This window comes from Acipenser ruthenus, chromosome 15 (genome assembly GCF_902713425.1).
Source record: "Acipenser ruthenus chromosome 15, fAciRut3.2 maternal haplotype, whole genome shotgun sequence".
Classification (NCBI taxonomy): Eukaryota; Metazoa; Chordata; class Actinopteri; order Acipenseriformes; family Acipenseridae; genus Acipenser; species Acipenser ruthenus.
In genome coordinates, this window is record NC_081203.1 from 32843849 (window position 1) to 32867981 (window position 24133).

The following is a 24133-nucleotide window of genomic DNA, read 5'->3' on the forward strand; positions in this document are numbered from 1 at the left end:
GATACATGTATATTAGGTATATAAAAAAATATATAATCTAACCATACTTTGTTCTGGCAAAAGAAAAAAACAAACATTGTAACACATCAATTTACCCTTTAACACTTAAGGGGCGTTGCTATTTAATAATTCACTTATGAAGTTATTTTCTGATTAAGCAGTGTTGACAGCACTTTTTATATGAGTTATACAATGCAATGTGATACAGCCATCTGAAATGTCTTTGTTTAAAATGGCTTGTATCGGAGTGTGGCCTCTCGTGGAGTTTGTATCAGCTTGTACAGCACCCTATACAATATTCTGTATATATAACTAAGTTGAGACAAATAACAGAAAAAAAACCACACTCAATAAAATCATTTATTTGGCATTTACAACACATACATGACACAAAACAACATTTTTTTTGCATTTGGTTTACAGTTACAAAAGCATCTGATAAAAGGCACCAATTACATTACATTATTAGTAGTTGAAAACATTGCATGTACCTTACAATAAATGTCAGTTCTTGATCATGTGCCTTTTATGCCAGTTCCTGTTGCTAAATTATACTAAAGGTGCGTTCTTTATGTGCAAAATATTGGGACACTCGCTACTGTGCAGTATCTTCCAGGAATGGGCTAAATTAGATTTACAGGCATCATGTTGATGTTGTTTAATTTGCAAGTCCTCTGCAGGGTAAAAGGATTAGAGAGTGTGAATCTTGGCAACTTTGTCACAGTTCTGAAAATTGGAACAGTGAAGCCACTGCTAATTCAGAAACATTTAGATAACCAAATGGGCTGCATACTGTATGTAGCTCCAGTAAAATGTGTATTTACTGCTACCTAAAGTAAGCACCCCTTACTCTTATTGGCCAGTAATACAAAATACAGTATGAATGAAATAAAAAGTTACTGTGAGTACTCCCCTGTCTGCAGTAGCTACAAATGAGGTTCCTAGTTTATTCAGGTATATTGTATTTATATCATTCAAGCCAAACATGTAAATTAACAATGGCCAATTTAGGTTACATGATAATGTATACAGATGTGTTTGTAATATACACATACTGTATTGTAATTTAGAACAATTTAACGATAACATCTTAACAGCATGAATATTAAAATATATATTAATATATATGAATTGTCTATAATAACTTTAGCTATTTGGTTAGCGACAAAATGCACAGTTATTCTTTACCAAACAAAAGTAGTAAAAAGTTTGTTGAAAGTGAAACACGTTTAGCATTAGATACAAAAGCTGTTTTAGCTGTCTGAAACGAGACAGATTAAAAGAAGGATTACTTGGCAGTCCCCTATCTCCAGTGTTAAAATGCTACAAGGACTTCTTTATCATGTTTCTGAGAACTCTATGCTCAAGAAATGACCGGGGCTGGGGAACAGGCTTGGATGCATATCATAGTTTTGCTTTTGGCACCAGAACATATTGATGCAATGAAAGTATGCAAAAGCATTTAACTGCACTTCACATACAGGTAGCAGCTGGCTGGATTTCTATACATTGAAACCTGAATGAACCAGTCAGCTGGTCCGAACAAGCGTCGCTGCTTAGATAGGTTGATACTTATCCAAGCTGCCTTTGTCATTCTCAAAATGTCTTTTGAGAGCAAGTGGCCGCTAAATTCAATTTAACCTAATTGCAGGTTTCAGGTGACATATTTAGTGACTAGAGATACAAGTTGTTATAAGTGCTTGACAACATTGAAGGCTGCATGTAAATTGTAAACATTGCCAGAGGTAATCAAAATGATGCAATCCAACAGAGGACAATGCCTGTCACTGGCTTGGGAAAGCTCTTAGTAATGTATTTGACAGGCAGTGCAATAAAATTACCCAGCAGCTGTCTTGAATATTATTCTTAGAACGAACGGTCTTTTATTTAAAAAACTGGAAATAGTATTCCTGTGCCTGTTTACTGACCTGAACGTGTAATTAACAGCTGTTGTAATAATTGGTTTCCTTTTCCACATTGCACAAAACCCAGTTCTACATAAACTTAACAAGCTAAAAAAACAATCACATTGTTTTCCATATACTGTTCCTGGTATCTCACATAATTGAGTGCATATTGCCTTATTCAGTTTGGTCTTTGGCAAGTAAATCAAGACACTGAAAAACTTTATTCTTTCTGTCAGAAAATATCTTTAAATGTCAACTTCACAATGCGTAATTTTTTTTTTTTATATAAAAATTTGATAGATTTTCTCATTCCAGAAAATCATGTGACCTGTCAATTGTGTAGTACCGTATAAAGACAAAATAATGACTCCCATTCCTGTCTTGAATGAGGAAACTACATGTGAGCTTTTACCAGTCTACAGCAATTGGAACACAGAAAGAAATACATTTATTATCTAAGGACAATTTCCAGTGCCTTTTTTTTTTTTACATACATCTAGAACAACTGAAACAAAGCAAATCAATGTGTTTAAATTTAGATGCTGTCCAAATAGGTTCGGTTTTCATAAATAACTAGGTTTAACTTCTGTTTAACTGTCTAATAGTGAAACAGGAGAACATTAAACACCCAATTATTCATGTTACATGAACTTTATACCACCCAGCACTGTACATGAAAATACCCCAGGAAAATAATGATACCAAAATACAGGTTTTATAAAGTAAACAGAAATTGCTGAAGCAGATTTGTATTTTCATTATTTCAGAAAGCTCTATTTAAACCTTACATTTTCAGGTCATATACACTACACTATACGAGCAGTAGACTTTTTAAAAGTAAAAATGGTTCAAACAAATACAACCAATTATTGACAGATTTTTCTTTGATATGTTGTTTTAGTGAACACTCAAGCCCAAATAAGAAACACTGATGTCTAAACAGGACAATATTATAAAACACTCCCATTTTAAAATAAGGGAATAAAAACACCCAATATTCCAGTGCTTTAAAAGTGTACCTGGAGGGTACATTCTAGCTATGAAACGACTTGAAACATTTTCAAGGCAGTTAATATAAAATGTCTTTATTTACCAATATATCGATGCAACGTAAATACAAAAGACACCTCTGTGGCCTGTTTTAGGACTGTATTTTTGTTCAAGTCAAGGTCTCACCTTGGATCAGGTAAAGCAACTTTTTTTCTGCACTGATGCTGAGAAAACCTTTACTGGACAGTCTTGAGCAACGATAATTCTATAGAATTATCTACAGAATTAACAAATTGTACTTCATAAAGTCAAATGAAACCTGCTGAATCATGTTACGTTAAAATATCTAATTACATACCGTTTTGTAGTTTTAATGGAAAACTGCATCTATATATTTTGAACTATATATATTGTAAATGGACTGCTGCCACTCGGGTTCGTGCCCCTTTAAAAATACGACCCAGTACACACGGGAATGGATTTTTCTGCGCTGATTTTTTTTAATAAACACAAAATAAAACAAAACAAAACAAACACCTAGCTCCGTTTTGAAGCGCTAACTAAACAGGTTATTCCCTGACTAACTCGCAGGACGGCTAAACCTTTTACCTGCCCACCACACACAAAACTACACAGGCTTAACACAGAACCTACTTTCTCAGGACTGCTCGGAAGCAGAGCACCACATCTGCCTCCTACTCAGCAGCCAACAGCAGACAAGCTGCCTCTCCTAAATACCCTGCACCTGGTCCCAATTCCCAATTACCGCCCAGGTGTAGGGGATAATTAAACAATAAAACAGTTAAACAATTAAATTAAACAATTAAACAATAAATCAAAACACAATTAACTCAACCAAAGGTGCATTTTCACATATTTTTTTCTTCAGGGAGGCTTTAACACCCTCCCTGCTGTCTCACAATATATATATACATATATATGTGTGTGTGTGTGTGTGTGTGTGTGTGTGTGTGTGTGTGTGTGTGTGTGTGTGTGTGTGTGTGTGTGTGTGTGTATTGAACTCCCAAGGGTGAATACATATTGTTTTAACAGGAATAAGGGAGTGGCCGAAAGATGTAATCAACATAGCCTTACACTACTGTAAGAAGGTAGCTGTATTATATTCACTCAAATACAAAATGTAAAATGTATTATAACAATGATTTTTGTATAATATAATGAACTATTTAATTGAATTTCTGTATAAACATTTAATTTAAAAACAGCTGAATATTGTATTCATTAAAAAAGAAAATCATCTGTTTAAAATCACTAATTCATTTTTTATTTTTATAATTTTTAATTTTAGAGGTAGGCATGTCATAACAATAGACAATCTTTTAAAGCCATTACACCTCTTTACACACTCCGTTATCCTATTTAAAATGTCTAGTTTTCTTTTTAAATAAAACTATTGGCAAACAAAGGAATCTGCTACTTGCAACTACAACTCAGCAAAACCTTCCAGTCTAGTCTACTAGTTACTAGTCAAGCAACAAATGCATTCTACCCTGTCCTCTGTCTCAGCAGATAATTGCACATTTGGTTTACAGATGAAAAGAGAACTACATAGGATATGGTAAAAATGTACTGCACCTAGGCATAGCATGATTTCAATATCCCATACACATTATATTAAGAGCAGCATGAATGTAGATCGTCTGAATGGATAAACTGCAAATGGCTTACATAAGCATTCCTAGGATTAAAACAAGCCTTCTGAGTCACCAGTTTACACATAGGGCTAACAATGATTATCTCATCCTAAACGCTTAGCTGACAAACAAGAGAGGGTTCATTCTTGCTTGTTTTGAGAATGCGAGCTGCCGTTCAAGAGACTTGTTTATTTAATGATCAATGTAACGGTTGATCATAATGGCTGCCTGATCCTCGACAATGATAACTTGCACACACAACAGTCTGCCCGTCTATTTGTCTATATGTCTATATGCTGGTGGTGCCTGTCTGAGGTCCAGCTGAATATATAAGGAGTGCTTGACTCTTGAACCCATGGCCATAACTTTACATCTCTGCTACACACATTAGGAATTTTCAATGCAGCAGTTCCTTTAAAGCATTTTTGTTTTATGAAAAGAATTCTGCAAACCTCCTCATAATAGCTGTGCTGCTAAACAACAGCATCATCAAGATATGGCTGGTTATTATAGTCTAGCTGTACATAAGGGAGCTTTGATGGTGGTCCTCATTCTTGAAAACAAATTTTAACCTTCAATTTCAAAGTTTTAAGATGCTTTAATATAAGGGAGATCGAAGGGACGTGCATCTGATCTGAGACTTAAATCCAGATAACTTTGGTAGAGGTCTGTGTTCCTTAAACAACCCAACAGTAAAAGGAATGCATCAATTCATAGTGACGGGGGAGGAGTCTGGTCCGACGTTGAAGATATGTCTGGAGGAAAGAACATAAATTCAGTCATGCGATGGAATATTTATAAAAACAGACTAGGCAACATTACTACATTCTTTGGCCTCACCTTTCGAGTTACCCCTGCTCATAAATTAGCTTGCAGATAAGTGGAGAGGCTAACCGTAGGGAAGCCATGGGCAGGGGTGCAGGATAGCTGCCCTTCCCCATAAGATGAAGCCAAAAAGCAGGTGGAGGCTGGGGAGGAAGAGGCGTAATGGATTGAGGTAAGATATCAATCCTTTTGTTGCCGATCATTGGACATATTGTTTATCGAAGGACAAATAAGATACTAGCTGTTCAACTGATGATTTAATCTAGTATTGGAAGCACCTTCAATATGCTTGATGTTTCTGTGATTTGATCTTGGGTTAAAGCGAGTTCCCTGCCAGAACCACCGCTTTCCTTAATCAGGGAGAATCAATAATGTTCCTTGTCTGCACTGACAGATGGTTAGGTTTTGCAGTCCCAACATTGTTATTGTTTTATTAATTGATACTTACATCCTTCCATTGCATTTTTTGGCACTTTGGCAGGGTTGCTCCCTATCAAAATACTTCTGGCTTTGAACAGGTGACAGGCTCCTTGGTTTGTTCCTTTGGGCTGTATTCTGATGACGTGATGGCTGGCATTCTGGGGAAGTGTAGAGTGTGGCCGTGCAGCATCTCCAGCAGCAATTCACGCAAAGGCACTATATCTTTACACTTCATACTGTAGAGGTGCTCAATACCTTTGTTACTACAAACACAACAGAACATTTCGTCATTTTTACATCTTTTATATATTTACAGCACGGAATAAAAACTAGCTAATTATTTTTTTCAGTTTCCCAAATAAGTTGTCAAATAATTAGCTATATGCATGTGGCACAACAGTAACTGCATTTACCAACACATGACAATAACATGCTTTATGGATTTAAACACTGGCTGTTTTAAATTAAAATGACATAATATTTGAATGCACAATTTTTACTACAATCCCATTCTAGCTTTCAGACTGAAGCACAGAGCGCTACCTACTCATCACTATAAGGTTCTCTGTACTTCTGTGGTCACATTTTGTCTAGAAAGGGGAAACAGGTTTATATATTTGTGGGGAAGATTTGAGCCTGCTTTTGTGGTAGCATTTCATTTCATTAAGACACAGTAAAATTACTTTGTTTAAAGGCCAGCAGTTAAGCAGAAATATCATGCAGAAGCTGCACTCCAAATGTTCTAGCATAGGGCAGCAAGCCTTAGCTTGGGGCTTGTCGAATGGGGAAAACATTATTTCAATTAAGATATTTTTAATGGCTTAAAACAAGTTGCAAAAATCAGAACAGGAAACACATAACACAGTCAAGCTATAGATATGCTTTGTGATATATTTTAATTTGTTATGATAAAACTGCCAGACGAGCCCAACCTAGTATATTAGTAAGTTTAAATGGACTGGCCAAAAGTTCTGCTCATCTATAGCTATAGGAGCTGAATGTCTTACCTTGCATGTCTGATGTGGGAGAGCAGCATCAGGAGGGTAGCCAGGCGCGCTGACTGCTGCTGTAAAGAGAGTCCTTTCTTCGAAATAACCCAGACTAAAGCATCGGTGATTGCATCCAGAAGTTTAAGCAGATTATCTCTACTTTCACTTTTTTCTGGCTTCTCTGAGGGACCGGGGAACATAGCTGAATGGACAACCAGACATTATGTTAAAGCCATTACAGCCTTTATCTTTAACAGAACTTTATCTTTAAAGAAGAACAGTAATGGTAAACTTTCAGAGCCATCCGTAAGATGCCCATTCTTAAATGATGTCATGTTTTTACTTCAGGGCGTCATCACTTTTGAGACTGTAACTCATGAAACATGTCATTTATGTAGCTTAGTGCTGGATAGGGAAACACCTGAAAAATCAATCACTTAATGTGCTCGATGTTGCACCTGACTTGCAAAAGGGAGATGCACATTTTTTTCGTATTCCTTTTGCATAACCAAATTTTAGGTTCAGCCCCTCCACACATAATATATCAAAGCTTACATTTTTGTCCAACCTCTAGTCTCACTTTTTATGTTTATAAAAGTGGTTATTTGAACTTTTAAGCATATTTAATAAGGGCTGCTCATCTAAGATAAGAATATTGATACAGTACACCCTCGCAATAACGCCCTTCAGACTGACTAACCTTGACATTAAAAATGCAATCTGACAAAATGAACAATACTGAACACACCATATTCACTTGCTGTTGTACTGTACATCAGCCTAAAATAAAAAGTGTCAGAGCCTATAATAAAGCTAATTAAGGTGCCAATAAATTAATAACATTTGCAGAACAAACCACTTATGATTCTTCTTTCCCTTAGTATGAATGATTTATGCTATATATAAATATAATGAAAATTACACAATTAAACTATCATCCGTGTATGATCCATGTATTCAAAGATAAATAATGATTCACTGTTAGTGATAATGTCTCATAATGCACTTAAAAAAAAAAAAACTTATCAGGAAATTTAATTTTCAAAAGCTGGACTGACAATTTCCACTTCTTTTTTTTTATATATATCACGGCCAATGACTATTAAACGTTTACAATGCTGTCTAGTCTTTGTACTGGCCTGTATCATTTACCATTCACAGCCAAGGAGAACAAAGCTTCTGTGTTGATGGGCCCTGTTCACAAAGCTTTAACCTGCGAGACTTTTTTCCAGTATATTATAAGCTTATTCAAACACCTGCATCTACAATGTAGGGGATTTATAGACCCATATTCTGATTTACTAAAATACCAAGGTTCTACGTCATTGACATTGGAAAAGGCTACGTGGAGTAGAATGCGTTTTAAACACTACCTTTTAACCCAGTGGTGCTGAATCAGTTTCATCCTACCTGATGCCTGATAATACACTTTTCACACTGTGCAACTAATCTTCTCATCTTATTTTCCCATGGTTATGTTATCTTTACTGGCCCACAGATTGTATCCCTTTTCCACTGAAAACTGCGTGTGACCTCAGCTGATATTTTATTCTTGGGCAATGCTTTCTAAACACTGCAATCCTATCCACTCCCAGAGATGGAGTGTTGTTCTCTGTGCTATAATGGAAGATGAGCCTTTATCGCTCCCACTACTAACAGTAAGGTCTCACTAAGATCACCTTGGAGTTCTCACGTTGATACTAATGTCTTTTACTGTCATTTCTGCAGAGACTTTCTTATCTGATTTGATTGGGTTTCATGATGCTCTTTTAAAAACACATTCAAATGCTGTCTGTGTTCTTCATTCTGCCCTCTTGTAATCGCCACCTTGCTTTCATTCTGCATATGTGTTCTAGCAATGCCCCATAATGTTTAGCACACTATAAAAAACAGTATTCATTTGGTACATTGCCTATTCCAAAAGCCCCTTAACAGTGCAAAGTGATGGGCCCTATTCACAAAACTTTAAAGAATGTTTTTTTTTAAAGAATATTTTTTACTAGTTTAACCCTTTGCTGCCCAGTGTTCAATCTGCAAATAGGCATTAAATAGGTGTAGGGACATACCCTGGGCAGTAAAGTGTTAATAATGTTTGCAGTTCATGAAGTTTTTTAGAGAGGGTGTAACAATGCGAGGTGCCCTGTACATTCATTTGTTTATTTTAGTTTAGAACGGAGTCCCCTCCGCCCCTGTGCAGATTATTGTTTTTGTTTATTATGATTTAGTTGTATTTATATGACAGCGAGCGCCGTATGTTTTGTTATTGTTTGTATTTTGACGGCGTAGCCGATTTGTTTTGTTTAGCGTGGATGGGTAGCCCCATCCACAACATAATTAAAACTCGTGCAGAAGGTGGCCATCTCCCGAATTAATTAAGTGTTTTAATTTGTTGCTAATCGGGAGATGGTCACCTGTTATAAAAAGCCTGCAGCTCTCTAGCTCGGGGTGTGGGTGTTAGTGAGGAGCGAGAGTGGAGAGAAACGAAACGAAACGAAACGAAACGAAACTAAACGAAACGTGATTTAAAAAGATTCCAGGAACAGTGACAGCAACCCAGCCTGACCTGGGATCGGATTATTTTGTGTTCGTGATTTGTTTTTGTTCTGCGAGCAAGTGTTTATTTTTGTTTAAATATTTTATTTATTTTTGAATTAAAACGGCCAAGCCTTTTTGAACTGCAGTACTTCCCCGGTGTCAGTTTTATTTTCCCTTCCTGCTTCTGCCTGACGTCACCACTCGTCCACCCTGTCACAGAGGGTTATAATATTATACAGATTTTTCAAAGCACTGCTAAACTTTTAATGTTTATAAACTCTATTAAAAAAAAAAAACAGCCCTTAACATTCTCTGAATATGTCCCTACATTTCAACAGTATGCAAGTTCTGATATATTGCAGGCCCACAATGGTAGTACTTCCATCCCACTGATGAGAGGATTAAACTGTACTGCAGAACATGCCATCTTGTGATGGTTCACCACCACTGCCACCTACTGTATATTTTCAGCACTGCACCAACACCATAAACAGAACAACAGTGGAAAGATGTGCAAGTATGATAATTAAACATGTCTGAATGTTCAGTATACGTACACACCTGTACCTGATTTACTAGTATACATGCATAGTTAGACCAAAACCATAGAAAATCTGCCATTACATTGTCAATATGGGCAGCTTTGAACCAACAAGGGTGAAAATTGATGTCAGACCGACTGTAGACTGTACGTAAACAGAATGCATATCAAGGATAAAAGGATTTTCAAAGTGATTGCAATTGAAAAAAGTTTTTTGGTGGCTTCACAAATCTGTCCTACCTTCCCTTTCATTGATATTGCTATATCAGTTTCTCGAACTGCCTCTGTTACAATCTTACTCTGTTTACAATCTGTAATTACCAGTATGTTAGAAACATCTGTCATTCATTATGTTTCCTAGGCACAGAACTTCATTCCACTCATTTTAAATGCAAATTTGTTCTTTACGTTGTCATTTGAGCCTTAAACCTGTCAAGCTTTTGTCTTTTGCTTTCTTTCACTGTAGCACTGCAATTTATTGTGATTGATTTTAATATACTCAACCAAGCAGCTGCTTTTACATGAATGATGCAACAGGCACAATGTGTGGTTCTCATTGCTGTACGTGACAGATCATTGACTTAAACTAGAACATACTGTTCCTGCAGTTCTCCTTTATGCAAAGGATGCTCTTTTCCTTCCCTTCAATACCTGCCTTTCTGCTGTCATAACGTTTCTTTCCATTGTTTAACAGACTCCAGACAAAAAATAAGTGAACAACCACCTTCTTGTTAATGCAAAACGTTTTGCTCCAATATAAACACCAATATAATCACTGACATGTTTGGAAAGAACAATACATGTTCAAAAATCCCATGTCACCAATGACAGTAACATGTGAATATTTCTTTTTTATTTTAATTGCATATTACCCATTATTCGTCACATTCCTTTCTCATGAGCTCTATAGTATATTCGACACATAAATGCTACATTGGAAAGCCAAGAGATCAATGAAATCTTAACCCCTGAGGCTGGAATGGAACCCAAGACCCTGGAGCTGTGAGGTAGCAGCGCTAACCACCACGCCACCCCTAAAAATACATTAGTGTGCAAATCTATTAGAACACCCCCTTGCTTCTGTAGTTTAGATTATTTGTGCATATAAAATCAAACCACTGTAACTGAAACTCTTGGAAAATTATCAAAATAGGCAAATGATTGATTGTGTAATTTAATAGGCCACACGTGCAATTCATTTTAAAATAGTAAGCCCAAAGGAACACATAGCTACAAATGGTAAAATGCATGATGCGTTTTAGAAATTGTTTAAGATGCCTAATTAAAGCACAAAGTGGTCGAACATTTTCACACGAGTGCCTGTTGTTTCTATATCACTGATTACTGACCGAAAATAAAAATAAATGACAAATCTTGAGGTGTTGTTACAATAAATGAAACTAACAAAACCAAATGCACAAAACAGAAATGTTCGGACACGTTTTGAAAAGGTTAGTCTGCTTTCTTTTCACATTGCACTTCGGCTGACTTACTGGAGTTGAGGAGGAGCATGACCTTGAGGCAGAGATACTCCTCTCGCTGCAGATTCAGCTCTCGGAACTTTGAAGTTATAGCCAAAAGCATGTCGAAAACCTCCACTAATCCTTCCACGCAGTTCCCGTCGTCCCTGAAAAGAATGCATTCAGAAACAAGAGAGATGCTAAAGATACTGACAACGTAAGCATGCACTTTTTTTTTCTTTTGACGTATCACTTCATCAGACACACCCATATCTTGCTTTTGCATGTTATGATCTTCCAGCTAAAGTAATTTGATTTATTAATTTATGGTACCAATTATACAGACGAGAGAAGGATTTTGTTCACTCGCCCGTAAAAACCTAGATACTTTATAGAACATGAAAGCGTGCACAAAAGCGAAAGCGAGTCTCTCATATTACTAAGCCTAAGGAAAAAACGCTATTACGGGAACACACCAAGGCCAGCTTAGCTTATATTACACAGTTACTTGGTTTATGGAGTTTTAAAGTCAGATACACTGAGTTCACATCAACTATTATTTTGAAGCCAAAAAACAAACACAAAATATGTTACCTGTCGCTTGGTGAACCATTTATTATTTAATGCGACATTCTGTATAGTCAGTCTACCTTCCAAGAAGTATTTGCATACAATTTTGAGCCTGTTCCTTGTGAAACATCAGTAATCTGAGCAGGCAGCTTGGCTAGGGAAGCATGAGTGTCTCCTATAAACAGACATGTGCTGTCTACACACAAGTGTGTGCTTCATGTCATCATGATCTATTGATCTACTAACTCACTTATGGGAGAACACATTTTTAAGAAAGAACACACTGAAACAACAATCAGAGGATCAACAACATTTTGGCAGTCCACTAGAGTGCTTGTAAACATATTTTCCCAGAACATTTGTGCACCTTAAATGGACATGAAGTACGGAATGCAGAATAGCTGAGATAATATTAGTAATCCAATCCATCCCTCCTTGTACACAAAAATCCTGTAATTATGTTAGATACCCTTCCCCTAACAGCCAATAGGACAGCCCAATAAACCTTAAAAAAAGAATAATAATCAGACATCTACCAATCTAAAGCAGTCACAAATATTCAGTCTGTGGTAACAGGTTTCACCATATTTGTTTTGAAACATGAAATTTATTTTTAAGCAAAAAACAGAAATACCTGTTTAAAATAAGGTCAGATGCAAAGACGAGATTCCCTGGATGATTAATAGATCTCCACATGAGCCCTACCATCAGCACCTCTAACCAGCAACACTCCAATAGGCATACCTGGTCATACACACTGAGCTCCACAAACCCTACAAAAACAAAAACAAAAAAAAATCCATAAATTTTTTTTTTTTTTTAAATCAAATTTAATGAGCAATTTTGCTGCTCATTGTAAACTGAACCAACGCTCTGAAATAATTATTTTCTATTCATGCACTGTGAAAATTGCATGACAAACTTGCACTGCAACTTCTTAAGGTGTGAGAGAGCAGTATAGTCTCATTTCTAAATCGCTGTATAAAGCTGCCTGGTTCAAACTGTATAATGGCATTGTGATGTGAAAGCCTGGGGTTCATTTCCTAACGTGTGACTCAGCCTGCCTTCTGTTCCTACCTTGGCGACTATTTTGATATCAAATAGCCTTAGTATCTAAAATTGTTAATTTAGTTTTTTCTTAGTAACTGTATAGTACATTATAATCGTAATATTAAATACAATATTGTTACTGGCTCTGTAACATTGAATTAAAATGCATTGCCATCGTGAAAATGCTTTCAATTTGCAATGCTGACTCACAAACAAACTCATAACCAAGAAACTTGATTAAGAGTTACCGTAGTTGATAGTTATTCCTGGTTTGTAATTTTAATACACCCATTTGCAAATCTTTATCTCTGAATTATACTTACGTGTCATTTTTCAATGTTAGAAGGGTATTACTGATTGAAGAAGGAGACATTACACATTTCAGTCAGGCTATTTTAATGTTCACTTATACTCTCTAGAAGGCATATATTGTAAAGGTGAAAAGGAAATGAACAATAAACTTATCTGGAAAGTAAAGGTAATCATCTTGCCAACCACAATAGACCAGACTGACATCCAATTACCACTTCACTATTCCAAAAGACAAGTCTAGGCAATTTTCCAATTTACCATGAATAGAAATATCAGTGAACAAGCTCACCAAGTGAAAATCTTTGAGTGTCTGAAATTCACAAGAGCATTATATTGAATTATTGGTCACTGGGAAATGACCCAGACACCATATATTGTTTAAAGAACCACGAAGCTGACCTTTGCTAGTGTCTGTAGGTATACATTAGGAAGTTTGTTTTCCATTTATGGATTTTTAAAGGAAACAAAACATTTACAGCACACAGTAACACCAAATACATATGAATGGTATTTTTTTATTGCAGATAATCTACAAGAACAAACACCGCCCATAAAATGTAACTACAAACCATATGGGGGTTGCTGAACACACTGTAGAGTAGGATGTAATAATAAATCTTTATATAGCGCCTTTCAATAGCGGACCACCATCACAAACCACTTTATAGAGGTAGGCTGTGAACAGTGCATTATATGTAGAGTCACTTACAATAGGACATTGACTTAATCTCCTTGTGCGCCACAGGATGGAGCACAAGGAGATTAAGTGATTTGCTCAGGGTCACACAGTAAATCAGTCAGCTGCAGAGGTGGGATTTGAACCAGTGACCTTCTGCATACAAGCCTTGGAGTTTAACCACTGGACCACACTGCCTCTTTGTATTTGGAACCTTCTAGAATGTATGGTATGTTCCGAACTTTCAATACTGTACTTCGCGATATTCTTTTCAGTCCCACTGCCCGACTCAGGTTTATTTGTATAAAAGTGGTTTGATTTTTAACATATACTGTTTAGAATTCACAAAGATCCCACATCCCAAACAGGTTACTTCATTACCTGGAATTTTTTTGGCCCAGCGGACCATGTAAACGAGTTCCTTGTCTGCAAGGGTGGTTAATGATGTCATCACGGTGGCCTCAGTGAATGGCTTCATGAGATAGCTCATCAAATAAATCTCAGGCGGTTCAGCCTCTATTACTGAAGACATGAGCATTTCAGGGCTCAGAGAACTGAAGTGAATCCTCCTTGTCTGCAGTAAGCCACTTTCATTTGTTTTGCTGGCTTTACTACTGGGCTGCACTTGGCCTTGAGAAAGACGCCTGTGTCGTACAATGCGATAATTAGAACGCTCTCTTCTTGTACCTGGTCAAAAGAAACGAGACTGCAATAATAACATTTCCTCAATACTTAAATGGGGAGTATTACATTGTTATTATACATAATTAAATCCAGGGTAAATATAATATAGTTTATAAAGTACTTCACTGCTATAGTGATGGATTGGGTGCACCGTGAAAAACATTTTCCTGTTATATATATTTATATATACATAAAAAATCACGCAATTAAACACTTGTTTACTACCTTTGAAATTAGACTCAATGACATTTTTTAGGCTGAGCAAAAATCAACTGTTGGCAAATAATTTATAATTATTTCAAATAGTTAACCCACCGCATTTCATCATTCCAACTTCATAGCACTTTCTTAGTCGGCAGGCTTGGCAGCTTTTCCTTCTGTTCTTGTCTATGGTGCACTGGTTTGTAGCGGGGCAGATATAATCATTATGCCCTGAATGCAAGGAAAGGAAAGAAACAGGTGTGATTTTACTGGACTCTTGTCAAAGTCATCTGAGACATATTTACAGTACAGTATCACACTGCCAACCATAGTTTCAGATTTCAGTACTTTCAATAGCTATACCTTGGATGTTCCTTTTAAAGAACGCTTTGCACCCCTCACACGACCAGACCCCGTAGTGATAACCCGAGGCAAAGTCATTGCACACCGCGCAGTAGTGCATGGCCTGTTTTGAACCTGAGCAGCGTCCAGTGGGATTGGCCTGATCTTCTGAATTTTCCTTTATTCTGTTGCTTTCCTTGCTGACAGATGAAATACAAACATTGGAAAACACACACATAGAAAGAATTATAAAAATCTATTACCTAAATAGAATTACAAATGACCATGTTGTAATCGTTTCCACTTTAATCATAATTACACTGGTGTTGATGAGTTTAAAAAAAACAAAAACATTAGAGACTTTTTTTATTTTGTACAATTTGCTAACCAAGATAAATTCTTCAAATATATTCAGTGGGACTTGATTAGTGGTCATGCATATGCGGATGCATAAATTTGATGACAAACAAAGTGGTTCTGTATGGAAGATCACACAAGTGCTAATTTAAAGGATGAGCTCGTCCAAAAAAAACACCAACATGTACCTGCTCACTGACTGTATTTGCTCTCTTCTTGATCTCTCCTCGTTCCAAGGGCTCCTTGGAGGATCTGTATGCATCTGCTGGCACTGAAGGGCTAATGAGGAAATATGGCTTGGTGGAGGCCAGAATGCAGAGGGGCTCAAACACGGTCTTACTGTCGGTCTGTCCGGAATGCTGCCATTACTGTGCCCACTGTACCCACGCATCGAAGGACTATAAAATGCCACTGCTGTGTAATCGTGGTTGCTATCCCTATACGGGGAAGGGATGCAAACAGCATGTTGTTCCATCATCAATGCAGGCATCGCCCCGCAGCACGAAATAGGGCAACTGATTCTCGGCGAGCAGGTCATTCCTGACACTTTGCTTGGTCCAACATCTTGTAGTTGAAGCAAGTGGGGTTCTTCATTTGACAAAGCTGTCATGTTGAAACCAGGCCCAGGCGTTTTGCTTTGGTTTTTGACTAAATCATTACAGGGGCTTCTTTCTGAAATCACAGAAAAGAGAAGTGTCAGGCAGGGAAATGATAACTGAGGAAAAAGGAAAGATTTAGGGATCATCAGTGACAATGGTCCAAGATAGGAACTCAAGAGATGTCTGAGGAGAAATCATGATAATGATTTTGACGTATTCAACAATTTAGTTAACTACTTATTTTGCCTCATTGATCCTTAGCACAGACTTACAGTGCAGTATAGTGCTGACTACTGTATGTACCTGACCTGTATTGCCATTGAAGATCACTTGGTGGGGTAACTTAGAGAATTCATAAAAACTTTGCAAAGCTATAGTTATTTCTGACTGTGGTCAAACACAATTAAAAAATGGGCATGATGCCTGTAAAAGTCACTGTAGGAGCCACGCCAGCTCTTTTATTAGCTGTAAAATATGAAGTCTCATATGACCATAATTAAAGGTATGAGTTCAAGCCCATTTAATACAAGTGAGAGATGCAAATATTCCGTACTGTAGTTTATTGCACCAGTTGATCTTCAACTCTCCACATTAAAAAAAAATGTAATGAGGGATGACTGATCATCATTTTAATTATATATTCATGTCACTGCCAACACAACCATAGCAAAATGCATTTTACAATTAATACTAATAGATCTGGGTATGCAGATCATTTTCTGTATCATTATGCTATGATATAAATATCACAGAATATGCCTCCGTTTTGATTTAATTTGCTCAATGTTTATGATGGATCTGCAAAGAAAGCAAAAGCATCTTCAAGGTTTCTTGGCTTCTGCTGCTTTCAAGCACACAGGTCAAGATACGTGCCTAGAGTGCTTTTCAAATTTCAGCATTGAGAAAGACAATATTGTGAAATATCTGTCATTGAATTTATTACGTTTCTTTTAGTACTTCTAAATTCAGCACTATTGACTTTTTTATTTTATTTTTAGGCTGAAAGATGACAGGAAAAGTAGAAGCTTTTCAATGAACAGTACTCAAGGCTAGGGGCTTGTTTGTTACACAGCATATGTTTTCACTACTGTGGCTTCTCATGCTTGGAATTAGTGGTGGCCTCCACTGGACATTTTGTCCAAACCCCCACGATAAACCACAGGCCTGAATGTCAAGGGGTGTTTAGGTCTGGATATTGCTTTCAAAGCTGTGAGAAGATTGCCCCTCATATTCTGCAGCACTGAATTCTATAAAAAATAATAATAATAATAAAATAATAAAGCAGAAGCTAAGATTTGTATACGTGGTCTGTAGTTGCAGTGTGTAATCTGAACAGTTCATGAATACTAGCTGTGTTTTTTCGGCTGCCAATCATTTCGATTGCATTTCCTTGGCAACTATGACTAAATGTGGAAAGCACCTATGCAAGCAAGCAAGCTATAAATGGCAAGAAGTTTCATAAACGGTAATTGTAAAAAAAAAAAAAAAAAAAAAAAAAGCATTCTCTGCCTTTACAGCTTCCCCTAGGCTTGTACATGTGGGGATCTTACTGAGCCAAATGAGCAAGATATATTGTTGTCATGTTTATGTATTCTATTGACTACTGTACTGTTCATTAAATTATGTTCAACTCAATTTCGGAGAAACTCAAAAAAGATGACATTCTGTGATCATTTGCTGAAAGTCTAAAAATAAGCTGTTCTCCAGCATTAATTACCATTTAATTGTAGAGTGTGAACTCGGCAGGTCTTGATTCAATCACACATGTATCATCTTAAATGCTGCTAAACTAAACCCACTAAAATCCTGCAGTTTTTTGTACTAGCAATTTACATGTTTATATTTTATCAAGTCTAAAAGTCACAGCAGGTTACAATGTATTTATTTGATGATGCTGCTTATGTTCCAGACACTAGCACACCGTTCTGTTGATTTTGTACGCATACATTAGCATGCCAAGCTTTTGTTTAATTGCAGCTGCCCTACTGCATCAAAAAAGTAACGTTAAAGCAAGGCAGAACCCAGGAACGCAGAAGAGGAACAGAAGAAACTTCAACTTCCATGTCTCTCCTCTGACCCTCACAAAAAAAAAACCCTGAGGTAACTCCATTACACCAGCTGGCCTTCAAATTAGTAATACAAATGAGAATTCCCCTTGTCTGCAATGTATGCAAATGTACGTGGAAGGATCTTCTTGACTTCACAAGGGGCCTGATATTGGGTACCCGTGCAACCAGTCCGTCCCTTAAGGCAGTGGCTGCATTGACCAACATGTCTATCAAGACAGTCTCAAAGGTATTCCTCAAGTGCCACTGTTTGCAAAAAAAAAATGGAAATGGGTCACAACGGAGCCTTCAAACATGTGAAAAGCATTGCGACAAGCAACAGACGTGATACAGTATGTAGGTAGGTAGCAGCTCATTCTAATGTTGCAGACAGACAACGCATATCTTGGAAGATAGATGAGCTAAATGAGCACTGCCCCCGTCTACACACACGCCTGCTAAAAACGAATCACCTTTTTGTCTAATCTTTCAAAAGTCACTGTTAAATTTGACTTGGCAATTACAGCATTTTAACAACAATCAGATGCAGCGCCATACAAAACAATAGAGTAACTTACCTTATCCTCTTCTAGTCTTTACATAGCATATCGGTTTTATTGTTTCTTTAGAACAGAAACAAACCTGACCTGTTGGTTGCCCTTTGGACAGAGGAAGCCCGTGCCTGACTTGTTGAGCATGCATGCTGGCAGCAGTCCATTGAACAACAGCCCAAACAAAATGAATGGCAGCTCTGACCCTGCTAATCCTGCAGCTCAGGTGTGACTGGGTTTGTGTTTCATGATTTTAAAGGGCCAGTATGAGATCGGGATTCTACATGGCTAACATGAGGTAAACACTGCACCAGACCTAACCATACGCCACCTAATTTAATCCTAGTGTTGGGTTGTAGCACACCCCAAAATGATTTCTAGAAATTCATTTAGCATATTGTTATTATTGCATTGAATCTTATGAATTTATAGCAAAAAGGTATTCACCCCCGGAGTTACGAAAGTAAGCTTTGTGCTTTTTCTTAATTGAGGATTATACAGCTCTTTTTTTTTTACATGTTCATCAAGTCTACAGCAGTGTTTTTAAAAATGCGTACACTTTTACTTTTAGTGACCTTTAGAATGCGTGTCTCAACAACGTGGTGATCTTTAAATAAACAGTTACAGAAGCCAAGACCTTGAATGACATTGGCTTAAATGCAGAATTACAAAATTTATTTTTGATATCCACAGAGGCTGCAGGTTAAGACTTTTTTATTATTTTTTTATTTGATCTCCAGGAACAAGGGTAAAGGCATTGACGCCTATCTTTTTTTCAAGAATGATATCAGCTGAACATAAAATGGATTAAAAGAATGGACTGCACTGCTATGAAGAGATATAATAAAAGCACTGATCATACAACCAGGCTGTGTTTCCTGATAGAACGTGAACATTGACCTGCTAGCCCTATGTCTATTATATGAACATAAGTAAACAACAGTGATTATTGTGTATCTTAAAATGTATTTGGACAGCCTCACTGCAACTCCCTGCCCTATTTTAGAGTTGAACTCCATTACATGTCTTTGTTTTAAATATAAATATACAGTACCTTTCCTGTGGAAGTGATGAGTGTCATTGAGGCATGTTTGACCCACAGCTGGCTTGAGAAATATTTTTTGAGGGGGAAAACTGCAGTTTTAATGTGCCGTTAAAAATTGTGATGTTATGCTTATCAATACTGCTGCATTATACTGCTGTTTAAACTCTGCCAGGCACCCTGGCTAAACATTGGTCTTAGCATTGGGTGAAGAAAAGCATAGGTCTGAGATGAGATTTTTTTCTATTAAACGTGTATTTCTAAATATTAACCTATTCCAGCCTAGTTAAACACAGCAGGATTCAAACCTAGGAATGTAGCAGATATGAACAACTATAAGCAGGTATACAACTAACAAGAGCACTGATAGAAATAGTTGCTACATATTGTTGAAGTGGCTTGTTCTACCATTTAAAAAAAAAAAAAAACTCCGTGGGGTATACAGCTATGGCCAAAGGTTTTGCATTACCCTATGCAATTAACTAAGTTTGCGTTATAAAGTCGAATGAAACCTTCCGAACAACGTTATGTCTGGTGTAGGGTCAGAAAGTGGTATATCGTCCGAATGTGGTACGCACATTCTGACGATTGTCTGAAACAGACTGTTGCCAGGATGTTAATAACCATGAAAAGAAACATCACAGAAGCAGCACGTGGGGACGTGTAACGCTATATTTTTTTGGAACTCCTCTCCTTACTCTTTAACATTGCCTTAAAACAATATGCAGATTTAATCTCGTGAAATCAACCTTGTTTTCAATTGTTTACATGTGATTGTGTTCCCTCATTTAAACAGATTAATAGAATATATAATAATTGTAATAAATGAGGTGCATGCTGCCTGTGTGTACTGTATACCAAGGACTCAGCATTGGATAGGTTATGTTGGCTATAGCTAAACAATAAAGTTTGTAGATAAAATAGTGTTTGTAGTACACCGCTTCACTCTATATACGAATGTTAACATGTAAACGTCCAGCAACGTTTATCTACAGATCCTGGCTAACTAGTAAGTGCGACAAAGTGCCGTTCGTTTTTCAACTGGTAAGTCTAGTGGATATATTTTGCGGTGCGTAAACAAGGGAGACAGAATTTGTTAATGTAAAAAATACAATGTTTTATTTTTTCTTAAAAAAACAAACAACAAAACACAAAAAATATACTCCAGCAGGAATCTCTTATCTCTCCAAACCTAACCAAGCTTAATTGGTTAAATGGCCCTTTCAAACGACAACATTTATCACAGCAGGAGTGAACTTGGTCATTGAGTATAGTGCCAATATTAATGCATGAAATAGCAACAAAAAAGGAAAAATATACAGAATATTAAAATGTTTGCACAACTACATTACACTGCACTGCATCCCTATGATAAAAAACAAACAAACCAACAACCCCATGTGGACTGTGGACTCCACTTGGAAAATTGCTAGGAACTACACTACGTGCCGTTTGTAATAAATAGGCGTCGAGAGTCTCCGGATCGGAATAAAAACAGCGTGCCACGAATAGATAACGGGTAATTACAATTATTTAAAATGAAAAATAAATATAAAAATGGTAATATTTTCGGCAGACCATTAGCTTTTTTCCCCCCTGGATTTTACTTTTGTTAAACAACTTTCGGTTCACTCAGAGCACATTGTTTTCCAGTAGAATAAGTAAAATAAATGAACAATAAAAATAAACACCTTTGTTGATACCATCTAAGACGTACCGGGGCGACGGGGAGAACAGTCAAGAAAAATTGCATGAAAAGCATTTATTAACTTGCTCTTAAGCGATCAGCAAAAACAAACACAAATACTGCTCACAGTTATCGTTGTGATCTTATATAGCCCCCTACCTTTATAGCCTATTGCACTTAAAATACACATTTCTTATGACAACAATTTAAAAAGTTATATTGACAGCTTTTAAAATTAGATCTCCAGCCAAGGCTCTACAGTCTAAACTGGGCACGTTGATTCGAAAGTGCTGCGATTGACTGCTGCACAGAAAACTACGAAGACAAACTGCAGTTCACCCACAACAATTTTAGACAACCCATTGTGTTGATCACCAGTTAAAGTCGAAGACATGTGCAGAACTGAAAAAACAATACATATAAAAATAACTTTGAAGGGACAAACTATGTACATCGTACCACTTTCAAATGCGTGTTTCCATGTTTTCTGAGATAAAATCATTTGCGCATGCCCGGATAAGCGCAGTACTCGGCGTATCATTTTTTAAATCGTACTGCAAATTAACACAACACCGGTAGACTTTTGCATTTGATTACATGATGTTAAATAAAATATCTAATCTTTTGGCCATAGCTGCATATTCTATTGAGCTACTGTAAACAACTTTACAATGTATAACAACTTTACAATACAATTTCACAATGAATGCAGTTGGTGACCAAGAACATCTGTCACGTTGTCATGTTCACCAAGGCAGCAAGTATGTTGGCAAAGAACTAAACGGGCTCCACTGTGCCATCCCTGCCGGTCTTAATATTAATAATAATAATAATAATAATAATAATAATAATAATAATAATAATAATAATAATAATATTAGTATTACTACTACTACTATTACTACAGCCCAAAATTAAACATTGAACACGCAAGATACAAATACCCTTTAAAAATGAAGCTGGCAATATCATCAACCAGAACAACGTGATACACGCATTACACAGCTGTGCAATAAAAATAACGTAAATGACACGACTAACACAACACATATATCCAAACCTGCATCTCTCATGCTGACTGGATCGTCGTTTTCTGTGTCTCAGGCTGAAATACTTACTGTATTTGAGGCTCAACTTCTGCAAAAAGGCTTATCTTATTTCTCTTATTTTTCCAAATACCGTAGTACGCTGCCAAAAAAGTGGAGAGCAACAGTCCCGAAAAATTAACATACAAATTGCAGAGACTGGCTATACTGGAGGTGCCTAGTATAATATACCTGTCCGCCTTGTGATGTGATTGATTGGTGCTTTAACTGAGCTGTGTGCTGCTGGATGTTGTGCAGCGGGATCAAATCACTCCACGATGGATGTTGGTAGCGAAGTGGTATTTTCTTTGCTCAAGCAAGGCATATTTAAGAGAGCGGCCGCGACGTCACGAACCTCTCCTCCTAAACCCGCCTTTCCCTTAGCTGAACTTATGAAACTGTCTGCTCTTCAGAATGAAGTTATACTGGAATTCGATTTTATTTTATTTTATTTATTTATTTATTTATTTTTTACAACAGAGTACACGTCTCGCTGAGGTGGTCGCAGATAAACTAATACCAGAAACAGTAAAAAAAAAAAAAAAAAAAAAAAAAGATAGCAATTAAAATACATTGTAAAATGTTTTATCAAATAAAGTATGTCACCTCAGCAAAAGCGTTGAGAGTGGGTTACAGCCCAAATCATAGGACCAGGATGAACATTAAAGCATGCACACACTGAACTTAGCATTGAACTCCAGCAGTTCATAAGAGGCTCTTATTAATATGAATAGTCCTATTCATATGTGGGATTACTGGTGTTTTCACCATGAATGATTCCTGCAGCATGATCTTTGAGCAAAATGTTTTTATTTATTCTTTGTATATATTAGTAGGTGCTGCAGCAGTACAGATGAAACACTAGGGAGTCGAAACAGGGAGTCTGGGGTCAGCTGTTATCTGATTCCATTAACATGTACCCACATATGAGGTAGGAGACGTAGACGGTAACAAATATTGGCAAACCACATCTGGGTTGTTTTTTAAATAATTAAACAGGATGCATTCTCATCAGGTTCAGATCTGTGTGCCTAGACATCCATCCTGACGTCTTTGAGTTATCCTCAAACACCTTCAGAAAATGAAGAATTTTAGGATTGAGACATTATGAACATCATTTAGATAACTTCTACCGGAATCCAAAATAGTAGCACAGTATTTTATGTTATATTTCAAAATGTCAATTTTTTAAATGTCAGTTTTTCATTTCGTATATGGAAAACTACGAAAAGCTATGTAATTCGATATGTTAACGTAAGCAGTGTGGAGTAGTGGTTAGGGCTCTGGACTCTTGACCAGAGGGTTGTGGGTTCACTCCCCGGTGGGGACACTGCTGCTGTACCCTTGAGCAAGGTACTTTACCTAGATTGCTCCTGTAAAAAAAACAAAAAAAAAAACAACTGTATAAATGGGTAATTGTATGTAAAAATAATGTGATATCTTGTAAGTCGCCCTGGATAAGGGCGTCTGCTAAGAAATAAATAATAATAATAACATAATTCTTGAAGGTTTCATTCGACTTTATGAAGCAAAAGTTCTATAGGGTTATGCAAAACTTTTGGTCATAGCTGTAATGGCTGAGACACAAGACAAGAGGGATTGCTGTTGAA

The 24133-nt window shown here is 36.8% G+C and overlaps 1 protein-coding gene across 3 annotated transcripts; it reads right to left on the reverse strand.

The window, feature by feature from the left end:
- Positions 1–342: 342 nt before the first annotated feature.
- Positions 343–22852, reverse strand: LOC117963936 (estrogen receptor beta-like). 3 transcript variants are annotated; one of them, XM_058987997.1, is made up of 10 exons: positions 22716–22852; positions 15703–16186; positions 15179–15357; positions 14930–15046; positions 14312–14617; positions 12527–12665; positions 11356–11489; positions 6805–6988; positions 5826–5955; positions 343–5307 (listed from the first exon to the last, which is right to left on the reverse strand). In XM_058987997.1, exons 2-9 carry the CDS (start codon positions 16122–16124, stop codon positions 5871–5873), a joined length of 1566 nt encoding a protein of 521 aa, XP_058843980.1. In that variant the 5' UTR covers positions 16125–16186; positions 22716–22852; the 3' UTR covers positions 343–5307; positions 5826–5870. The 3 variants fall into 3 exon arrangements, with proteins under 3 accessions (XP_058843980.1, XP_058843978.1, XP_058843979.1); XM_058987995.1 differs by having other exon boundaries at positions 5826–6060; positions 22716–22851; XM_058987996.1 differs by lacking the exon at positions 22716–22852 and adding an exon at positions 18737–18834 and having other exon boundaries at positions 5826–6060.
- Between the last annotated feature and the right edge of the window lie 1281 nt (positions 22853–24133).

Coding starts and splice junctions, on each gene's coding strand:
- LOC117963936 (XM_058987995.1), bottom strand. CDS start 16,124: ATGACAGCTTTGTCAAATGAAGAACCCCACTTGCTTCAACTACAAGAT. Junction 15,358..15,702: donor CAAATACAGTCAGTGAGCAG/GTACATGTTGGT, acceptor TTCATCTGTCAG/CAAGGAAAGCAACAGAATAA. Junction 11,490..12,526: donor TCTGACCTTATTTTAAACAG/GTATTTCTGTTT, acceptor CATTCTTTTCAG/GGACGACGGGAACTGCGTGG.